The 10,947-nt window shown below is 41.5% G+C and overlaps 1 protein-coding gene across 1 annotated transcript; it reads right to left on the bottom strand.

Annotated features, from left to right (window-relative positions):
* Positions 1–2,757: 2,757 nt before the first annotated feature.
* On the bottom strand, positions 2,758–9,621 carry LOC112286160 (uncharacterized). The gene is made up of 13 exons (XM_024527805.3): positions 9,079–9,621; positions 8,333–8,439; positions 7,998–8,116; positions 7,666–7,828; positions 7,300–7,541; positions 6,973–7,118; positions 6,743–6,850; positions 6,340–6,581; positions 5,333–5,739; positions 5,007–5,198; positions 4,394–4,884; positions 4,051–4,308; positions 2,758–3,952 (listed from the first exon to the last, which is right to left on the bottom strand). Exons 1-13 carry the CDS (start codon positions 9,247–9,249, stop codon positions 3,245–3,247), a joined length of 3,354 nt encoding a protein of 1,117 aa, XP_024383573.1. The 5' UTR covers positions 9,250–9,621; the 3' UTR covers positions 2,758–3,244.
* Between the last annotated feature and the right edge of the window lie 1,326 nt (positions 9,622–10,947).

Below are 10,947 nucleotides of genomic sequence, written 5' to 3'. Positions count from 1 at the left end.
TTCTTAGATTTAGGTATAAACTTAATCCATTTGCTTCTTTCAATTACATAATTTCTTAGCATATACTTTAAACTTTATTGTTGACTTCTTCTATAAGTATTAGAATACTACTTCCATAGTAGACATTAGAGATATGTGAGATTTCTACTTTAAGAATGTTGATAAGTTCATGAAGATCTATAATAGTTACAAATCTATTCTCACTTTTGTTGAGAGTAGCATCCATAATTTTTTCTTCTATAAATAACTCAAAGAAATTTACAAATTAAATTAGAAGAGAATAATCTGCAACGTCTAATATCAAATGAAAATTTCCACAAAGAGAAGTAGTTCACTCTCTTTAAGAAAAAAAATCATGATTAATTAAAATATTAAATTGAAGATAGATAGTCCATAACCTTTAAAATACAATAATAGAAGTAGAGTAATTTATTTACTTTTAAAAACATGACAAGAATAATGAATTAACACTCTTATCAAATTGTCAAGGATATGAATCTTAAAGAACCAAAATCTCAATACACTCTTATATAACTCAAAAAGAATAGATATTCATTCAAAACTAGTATAGTATTGAAATTGGAATGACTATTGTCAAAGATTTGAAGACTAAAAAGGCTTGAAACAAGTCTAAGGACTAAAAAGGCATTAACAAGAGTGAAAAATGCTTCATTCTTGCTTCCATATATACTATCTACTAAGAGCTATGTAGTAACATCCTATGGGACCTCCAACACATTTTCAATTTGCAAGACATATGTCTTAACTTTTGAAGCAAATTTCTTTTAATTGTGCCACATTGTTAACTTGTGTCACAAACTTTTTATATATGCAACACATGAGTAACTTGTTGACTAAGTTTCTAACCTACTAATTAATTATAAATATGTATAAAATCAAACACAGGTCTATAAAGCTTCTAAGAAGCTTTTCCACAAGATAATATCAAATCTACCTACATTTATCTGCTACCTAGCACTTCTTATCTAGATAAATATGTATGTTCATGATACTATTTGGGTTATCTAGGCCCTCTCTTTCATGTCTTAGAATTAGTACCAATTTCCTTTTTTTTTTTTTTTTTTTTTTTTTCATAGCATGGATTTTGGACCTCTTTTCCTTCTTTTTTGTCTCTATAGTAGGACTAGGAAGAGAAAGAGGGGGGGAATTAGGATCCACACCAAGACAAGAAAGTAAGATTTAGAACAACCAATCACAAGCTTTAGATGTGTGTATAGCAATTTGAAACACGCTTGTAGCCTAAGTTAAATGAAAACATTACAAATATATATATTTTAATAAAAAAAAAATAGTGCTTGTGTTTTTTGTTTGCAAAAATCATTGATTGACTAAGGTTGTTGGCACCATTTAGAATCACATATTTAAACTATTTAAAATCAATTCTACCTCACCTTAAACCATCTTCTATTCTTATTTTCTTGTTCTTCCAATTTCCATCTTGACGCTCCCATCTTCCTTGTCTCCTATCTTCCATGTCTATTTTTTCAATCCCTATCTAGAATGTTTTTGTATTAGATTTAATCTTTGAGGTAAAAATGATCATTAGCTTGAAAAGATATTATACAACTTTTAAAGATTGCAATACTTTTTTATATACATTTTAGCTTCATTAATATCCAACTTATTAAAAAACTTGTAACATGTAACTTATAACAATGATGTATTATTGGTATAGCATAGAAAGGATGTTTATAAAGGTGAAAAGAGGATGTTTATGTGGTAATTCATTAAATTTATATTGTTTTAATGGTAAATTTTAGATAATGAAGATTTGTATAATAATTAATAAATAATACATGATTTTATTTTCTAAGTCCTAAACATATATACATATTTTGAATCTAATATATATATAAATTATATCAATTTTTTACATATTTATGAACTTTAAATATAATTTAAATTTTCTTTTATATTATGTAATTTTTAAATTTTTATACTTATTAATAATTATAAATAAAAATGATGATAATAAAAAAATTATTAAAAAAAACTAAGCATTTACTAAATCAACTCACTCATTCTAACCATCATCAAAAAATTCTCTACTATTAGATCCACATTGATCAAAAACCAATGAAAGAATGATTGAATCCTCAACAAATGATGATAGGTGGATTGATTTAATAAGTCTATAGATCAATTTAACAATTCTTAGAAAAGAATTAAATAATATTTTTGTAAATAAATATCAAAATAAAGAGAAAAAATTATTATAATGTATCTTAGCTTGTACCACTCAATATTTCAAAATATACCAAATTGTGGAGCACAATGAGTAATAGGTCCTTTACATCTTAATAGTTTCTAAAGCTTTTGTCTTGTAATCCATAAGCTCACATAATCATAAATTGAACTATATTATTCCAAATGTATTACATAAGGATGACAAGAATTTTTTTGCAGCAACAGAAACCTCCATCCATGTCAACCAAATGGAATGTACATAAATTGTGTTTTCAAATCGTCAAAAGACTTGACATTAACTTTTTTGTTTTGTTTTTCTACTATTTTTTAATATTTTTCCTAAAAGTAGTCCCCATAAGATTAGTGTAAAGCAACAAGGGATAAATAAACCAGGCCGCTGCTTCTCGGAGCTGTTCCTAAATACAAGTTTGAGCTCAACACGATTTTAGGGTTTCAATGGTTTAGGGTTAGCGTCTACTGAAAGGCAGGGACGAGTTCCACGGGCAGGCAATTCGGATCTCTGCCTCAGGCATGAACAATCACAAATAATCCGGGTATCATGAATTCTTTACAAATCTGCATGAAAGACATTTTTGAATAAATCTGGGAGACGTGTAAACCTTCTACATAAGAGTATCCCCATCCACGAACTACAGCCTTTACAATAGACCGTTGCCGTCCTGTGTGTAGGATCTGAGAATGCAGCTTCGGAAATCCTTGCGCAGCAGCTACAATCGCCGTAGTTTCTAAATAGGCAAGAATTGTGTTCGGTGGCGATTGCGTCCCCGTTACTTGACGTTTTTTTAGTGTGACACATTCTTTAAACGCAAGCACCAGTGGAGATGCTCTGCTGTGCTGTGCTGGTGAAGACGCTCCAATCATCCTTCATTCCTCTTGATCGACTTGGCGGCCACCTTCAGGCCAGGCCCTGGTCGCGATCGATGGAACCATCCGATTGAATCGAATCATTAGGAGGACTACATCGGATCACGAATATAATGTACACAAATCAGCTGCTGAACTTCGCAAGCAGAGCTTATTCCATCGTGGACAGCACATGCTCATCGTGCGATGGTTTCGGTGCTTCGCTTTTTTTCGAAGCTTTCTTCCATCCCACGAAGCCCGCCACTTTAACGGAGACGCTCTTCTTGGACCTGCTGATGTCATGATTCTCCGTCACCGCAGTGTTTGGTGATTTGTTTGAATTGTCCGCACTCTCGGTTTCGGAGGCTTCGTCCACGTCTGAGAGAGATCGCGGGTAGTGCCGTCTCTCCGAGGAGTAGACGTAATCGAGCGCGTGAACAGGTACGCCATCTTCGACTCTCCTTTCCGTCTTCCAGATGGCGGAAGGATCACTGTTGAGAGGGATTGAGTCGATGGCATTGACTTTGGAATGATAATTGGATGTGATACCGGGTAGTTGGATGCCTCCAGGCCATCCCATCAATGTGCCAATCTCCGAAGCATCGAACCGCATGCTCTCCACGAGAATTGATCCGTTGCTGGAGATTTGCTCGGTGGCCAAGTCGTTCGGAGATTGCCTCTGGGGCGATTTCATTGCATCGCTGAGATCTGCGCCATGCTGTGAGATTCTAGGGGAGTTTTGTTGCTCAACGCCGAAGTTTTCGTTACGCTTGAACACACTCTCGTGCTCCGAATGATGCTTCACGCTGAGCTTCCGGACTAAGGTGGTCCACAAGCTCTTCGGTCGCTCTCCATTTTCGTCGTCTCTGCTCACGCACTCCTGAACGCAACGAAAGCGAGCCACGATTAGAGTTTGACCCAGAGACAAGTGATCACGTATTCAAATTGAAGTAATACCAATGGAATTAGCCATCGTGCCTGATGTCTTGCGCGGTCCAAGCTCTCACGCATGGCTGCTACACTTATTGATGATAATGTAGTAGAGCTGGTCTGGTCAGGAGTTTCACGACCAGGAGAAGTGCCTGCCGACTCGGTGTCCTTGAACAAAAGAACTTGGAGCCATTTGTCTAGATTTGACTTTCCAATTTCTCTCAATTTCTCGTCGTCTACGTCACAGCTTTGATGCTGCTTACTGGCATCGTTTCTGCGAATGTTGTTTAGATGCGTCGTCAACACCTGCAACATTTCCCACCATTAAATGATCGCTCAAGAGATTAGATCAATCACACACAGAACTGCAAATGGAGGGGAAAAGACAGACCTTCTCCAGAAGCTCGTCGAGATGTCCCTCGGACACATGCAGCGGGCCATCTCCTGTCACTTCCGTAGTCGGAATCTGGAACCGGATTTGCTTAAGAAGCTCGTCCAAATACTCTTGCCTGAATAGAGGTGAAGCGTCTATGGATTCGTGAGCCGCATGTCCATTTGAGCTCGGAGTTTGCACCATGATGACATCCTTCTGCACTTCTTGTTTGGAATCGGACTTCGATTCTCCTGCGCTTGGGATCGAAGTGTCGAGGGCCGGCTCGGATGAGGGATCTTGGCTGTGCTCGAAAGCGAAGTCAATTACGCCTATATCACTTTCACCTGCTTTTGAATTCCGGGAACAAAAGTCTCTAAGTTCAGAAGTAGGCCCTTCATGAAACTGAGACAACTCGTTCACCAAAACAGCGTCGTCCGTGCAAGCGTCTTTGGAGTCGTGACCCGCAGGACTCAGTTCGTCATCAGCAAAATCACTGTCGCTCTCAGTTTCTGCCAAGAAATACAAGCGCATGAACTTAGCAGGGGATGATTGGCATCGACGAATGTTGGACGACTCAACCAAAGTATAATCTAATTCAGTCTAATGCTGATATTATGAGGATGTAGTGTACCTAGACTTTCACTATCAGCTTCGTATTGTAAGTTCGGAATAATGGCGATGTCACCGCTCCCCCTCACTTCCATTCTGGACTGCATTGAGTACGCCGACGTTACAGTTGGGCATGGAGATTTGGCCTCAACAGGTACTAGATCCCACGAGCACGAGTCCACCTCTTCTTTCATATCATCAACCTGAATTGCGACTGCGATAAATACTCGAAAATAATCGGCAGTTGTTAATTCAATGACCACTGTACAAAAGCTTGCAATGTGAGGGCAAGTAAGCTCGTGCTCTAAGAAGCCAAAACCTCTTTAGCTTGAGGCAGCCTATAGATACCTTTAATTGCGTGTTTGACGAGTGACTTCCCTACGGCGGCGTGCTGATGCTCCCGTCGAAGGTTAAGTTCTTCTTCACCCTCGTCTTCAGTATCGCTTTCGCTCAACTTGTTGGCCGTCATGATGAGCTTCTCTTCTTCCTCGTCGTCTTCTTCGTCAATCGCGCGAAGACAGACGCAGCTGCTAACGTCAACAATGTCCCGCCCCTTTGTAACCGGCTTCTTAAGCAGCAGCGTGGTGCGGTCGTCTATGCCTCCAGCGGCCGCTTCCAAGATTTCTTGCTGCGCATGCACCTGAAGAAGATCACTTTCCATGGCTTCACATGCGATCTTCTGGGAATCGAGGCGGGAAGTGAGGACATTGCATGCTTCTTGAGTTAATCGCGCCTGCTCCTTATAGGCCATGGTCCTTCGAAGATACCAAAAATCACTCAGCGAACTAAAATTGAAGATGTGCTCAACATCAAGAGCGAGCACCTATTAAACTCACTATTTGATTCAGCCCCTCCGCATAGCCACTCGGCTGTAGAGAAAACAAAGTGCGAAGGAAAGTTGAACGCTGCAAAAACTTGAAACAAGACAATGTTGTTTCACATGAGGTGAGCCTTCAGTGAAATTGCTGAATCTAGTTCGCTGTTCTACCTTTTCCTTCGCGGCCAATCCCTGTCGCTCCACGGTAATCTACATTCTACGCAAGTGACCCCTCGTTGCCAAACGACCATGATCCCTAAACCCGTAGAAAGCAGTGCGACTCACTCGGGCAGTTATTAGCTTATAAAGAAATCTGCATTGTATTTTCATAGCCTTATTGGTGTCTACAAAGAAATTGATAAGCGGGATGACTATACTACCCTACTAGATTCGCGAACAATCTCTGGATTCCCGGCTATGCTGCTTTAAGGAAAATGAATATGATCAAAGCTGGATGAAGGTGGGGGTAAAAAAGGATTATTGAGAGGAAGAAGGGGAGCAGGAGAGGGAGGAGTAGGGGGAGGGGGAGAGAGCATACTGATGCATGGTATCACGAAGCACTCGTTCCAGGCAGAGACGATACGATGACTGGCTCTCTGCCAATTTCCGCTGTTTTTCCACACGATGCTTATGTTTCTTAAGCAAAGACTCAAGTTCCAGAGCCTTCAACCTCTCTTTCTCATTCTCAACCTTCAGCTTCACCACCGTCTCCTCCAACTGGACTAACTCCTCCTCTCTCTCCCGCCTTTCTTCTTCTCTCATGATTTTAACACGAAGTTCCTGCGTCAACGTCGAGGTCCCGGAAAACCATGTCAAGCTTTAGGTGCCATAAGAATGTATCGATCAAAACTTTGCATGATGCTATTGCTTGTGAATGGATAAAAATATTGTGTAAAGACTAAAATAAAATAAATAAATAAATAAAGGGGAGAAGATTGTACCTTTTGCAGGGCAGTTGTGGCTGCAGACTGGCGTCCCGAAAGATCACTTTTGCCATGTCCTGTTGAAGAAACGCCATTGCGCCGTGAGACCCCTCGCATCATCTGGAACTGCACGGAATACAAACGATGACTGTGGTTCAGTGGTATTCTTGCGACGCTCTTGACATTTGAAGAGCAGCAGAGTTTGGAGCCCAATCCAAGTAAAACATATCTGAGCAAAGAGATATTACCTTCTCCTTTATCTGCACTGGAGATCGATTAGCAAGAGTCGGATCGCCTTCTTTGATCTCTTTCCAGCTGCCAGCTCCAAACTTGCTGACTCCACGCTTTACAGCCACTTCTTCATCCACACTCCAATGTCTTTTGGATGGAGTTTCTGAGATGAGAAGAAATACATGAGACACACTGGACGAAAAGCCACAATGGAAAACCGCATTGCTTTACTGTGATACGCAGATTGGAGAGTTTGAAACTAAATTGAATTTTCTCAAGTGGAAACTGTGTTCAGAACAAAAAGATGGTGTCTCTGGAACGATTCAAAATTCACTGCAAGTTACCTGAAGCTGCACCCTGCGGACTGAGAGGAATATCAGAGATGGTAAGAGCTTCTGGAGTAGAAGCGCCAGTAAGACCTTCGGCATTGTGCTTCTTAGGGGCATTTACTAAAGCTGCTGCAGCTAATCCACAGAGTGCTTTCTTCTCGCGGAACTGCTGGGGCCACGGCCGACATTCTCCTACGTGCTCTCTGGCCACTGATTCGTCCTCTCCCCTTGCGAAAAACAACGCAAAGGATCGCTTCCTGCACAGATGTGATAGATGCAGCTCACTAGTAAGCTACTACGTTGAACCCCCAGCAATTAAAATCTTTAGAGGAGGCAGTTTCGACGTACAATGTGGGATCTGTTGGTGAAAAGAAACATCACCTAAAATCTGCATTCTTCGCTGCGAATGCGGACAGGAATTGGTTGATGGAGCACCCGTGTTGCAAATCCCACCATGGCACTAAAAATTCGAGGCGGTTCCGTTTCCGCAAACATGCTTGCCATTGCACTATTCGTAAGTTTGGCAACTTTGTTCTTCCTCCTCCTGGAGACAAAAACGTTGACATATCTTCAATGACAGACTTCGTTCTACGTAAAATGAGATTTCATTCGGATGTGGCCCCAATTGAACTCCACAAACCTTAAATCTATACTGAATATTCTCAAGGGAAGAAGGAAACTTTTTGTGTGATGCTGATGTTCAAATTGCTTACTAGGATATGGGAACCAAAGATCAACATCCCATGCTAGCGGCGATGAGGGATCAGCGTTCCAGTGCACCACATTCCCATATGGGTCGACTCTGAACTTAGCTGGATCAAAGCCTGCGTTTCTGCACTCCATTGCTGGTTCGTTTAGAAACCGTTATGGAAAATTCCGACATTGTATTACGTACTCTATTACGTGCAAAGGAGGGACTCTCAAGCTTGGCACTTATTAACCTTGAGGAGAGTACCAGTGGTATGATGGAGGATTGCACCAATAGAATGAGAAAGCAGGGAATTCAAATCGTTTCAAGCTGAGCATTACAAGCATTGAAATTGCGTACCCGAGGTGCTCGAGCTGCTGCCATAGCTCTTCAGCAAATTTTCGTGTATCGGGTAAGCCTTTCTCCCTTCCAGCGACAACTGGAAACACTTTATCCCAGACTTTGAACTGCCCCATTACAGCAGAGAACACACCAAGTCTCAGTAGCCTGGCATTGCATGATTTTCCTATTTTCGGCCTCGTGGAAGAGGAACTAGAGTGCTAGACGAACCATGCTCGACGCTCAATGCTAATATCCCCACTTTTGTTTACTTCAAAATGCAATGCAGCGATCACAGTGAAGCGGAGGACCAGATTTCAAAAGGCGGTGCATATGACTGCGATTGTCATGCAGCAGGAACGTCAACATCAGGCTCGCACTGAAGAAACTAAGACAACGCTCGTACCAAAATTTCCCATACCCCCAAAGGATACACTGTTCAGTTTCAGCAAGTACTACTGATTCACTTCTTTCTCACAAAATTCTGCTCCATTTCATCCACTTCATTATATTTTCTACGCAACGGCAGGAGAAGTTTTCCTTCTGCGGTTGCCATAAAGAATAGGGGATTCGACGCCCAGATACAAGGTTCAAACGTAGTGATATTGTGTGCGATAAAATTGTACACAGTGCATGCACACAGCTCCCCGTTAGATTTCGAGCATTCTAGTGGAATTAGGATACAAAGACGACTTTGATTACTTCTGGCCATTCTCAAAGAAGCTCAACGTTATGACAGACAGAAAGATTGCAGAAATGGCACTTACGTCCTCCGTTTCCGGACAGTAGGGCAAGAAGCGTTGAGGCGGACCTTCGGTATAAGGCATTGGCAATCCAGAAGCGTGCGCATGGCGGCACAGCTTGGGGTAAGCCGGTGGGTATCCGAGCTGCGGGTCCACGTCATTGTCCTCATCCGCACATCCCAGCTGCGACAGCATCTCGACGTCGTCTCTCCTGAGCTCCAGTACACACTCCACCTTTCTCCACTGTGACTCTCAGCGCATGCAAGCTCTAAACTCCTCGACAGAACTCAGGGAAACGTGCGAACGGATACCGTTTCAAAAGCAGGCGGGTCACGGTAAGGAAGAGACGAGAGACCCCAGTTGTCCATCGGCATTCCAATGCAGCAAGACTCGCAAGAAAACGCTACTACTTCTCACGCTGCAAGCTGCAACAAAAAACACACAAGCACCAGGCAAGGGCCACCGAAAACTCAACAACCAAAACCCACTGGCATTGCATGGTTAGTGGGCTCTTTCCCGTGACTCTCAGCGCAGCTCAGCTCAGCTCCGCTCTTCCATAACTGAGCAATATCGGATGCTGGACCATCATGAGAGCTGCAAAGCCATAACTCTGGCCTCAGGCCTGCGACGAATGTCGTCGCCACCTGACAACCTGCGGCCTGCATTGCATTTTGTTGCAACATTCAAGTGGAATTTTTCATCGAGCTTAAAATAGGCGAAAAGTTGGGGGCTGCGAGGGCTCCCCTGAGGGGTGGCATGCTTCCTCGGAGGGGGTTGCCAATCAGGGGTGCCGAGGATTGCTGCATTGACCCGAGCTCAGGTGGCGAGATAAAGAGATGGCGTTGCACTCCACCTGCCCTCCCAGTCATTCCTGCTGCCTCAATAATGGTGCCATGTTCCTCCCTTGTGATGCGAATAATTTTGCATCTCATTTCCCGCTTTATGTTTTTTGTAGCTGTGTGCCTACTTGGCGTGGTTGGTAGGATAAAAGGAACCCAATTCCACACTCTTGTATACACCGAAATAAGTGAATTAGAAGTCTCCTCTCCTTTCTTTTTCTTTTTTCTCTTTTTTCCTCTAAAAACGTAGGATTTGATTCTGTAAAGTTTGCATTGATTTGAGATTAGTGAGGACGTGCCAAGTTTTTTGTGATTTGTCCATGATTCATCCTCAAATGGCTCTTCAAAAACTCATATGCAATCCCCCGTGTTCTTCTGTGTGTGTAAGTATGAAAACATGTAAACATTTCCATTTGTGTATTTATACACAGCATAGGTGCTCATACTTTAGATTACATCAAGCAAGGAGTGATGGAAGGTTTCAGAGTCACTATATATATATATATATATATAGCCAAAAAAATTGGTGAAAATTTGCAAAATATATTGATGTCATTCTCTGCTGGTTTAAGATCATTTCAGTCAATCAAGTAATCAGTCAAGCAATCAATCACTCACTCAAAACAAATATATACATATATATATATATATATATATATATATTTTCATACCCACACATATAAATAATTGAAGAAAGGTGTTGATAAGAGCATTGCATTGGGTAGGAAGAATACAAAAAGTCAAGTGTTTGATCTCAACCGAGGAGCACAGGCCTTGATGAACGGATTTGTACAATGCTTGAAATATGCCACTCCTCCCCTACCATCACATATTATGTCCCATGTGGAGTCCAAGCTTCAATACCCAATCCAACTCAACATCTCCTTATCTCACCTCCATCAACTCTCCATGAGTTAAGGTCTTACAAAGTAGAGCAAATGTAGGGTTAGATGTTGTCAATGAATGTTGTTTCTTCTCCATCAATGCTATTAGTGAAACCCCCCCTAAAAACCACCTTAAACTGTCCAAATTGGGCCTAAATATCCAAACATGA

Source organism: Physcomitrium patens, chromosome 8 (assembly GCF_059467195.1).
Source record: "Physcomitrium patens ecotype Gransden chromosome 8, ASM5946719v1, whole genome shotgun sequence".
Classification (NCBI taxonomy): domain Eukaryota; kingdom Viridiplantae; phylum Streptophyta; class Bryopsida; order Funariales; family Funariaceae; genus Physcomitrium; species Physcomitrium patens.
This window is presented reverse-complemented; position numbering and strand designations above follow the sequence as displayed.

Bases quoted from the DNA above. Each gene is read 5' to 3' on its own strand.
- LOC112286160 (XM_024527805.3), bottom strand. From the start codon at position 9,249: ATGCTGTCGCAGCTGGGATGTGCGGATGAGGACAATGACGTGGACCCG. The intron at 5,740-6,339 runs GTATGCTCTCTC...GTATCTTCGAAG, and splicing joins CTTCGTGATACCATGCATCA to GACCATGGCCTATAAGGAGC. The intron at 4,885-5,006 runs GTACACTACATC...ATTTCTTGGCAG, and splicing joins AGCTGATAGTGAAAGTCTAG to AAACTGAGAGCGACAGTGAT.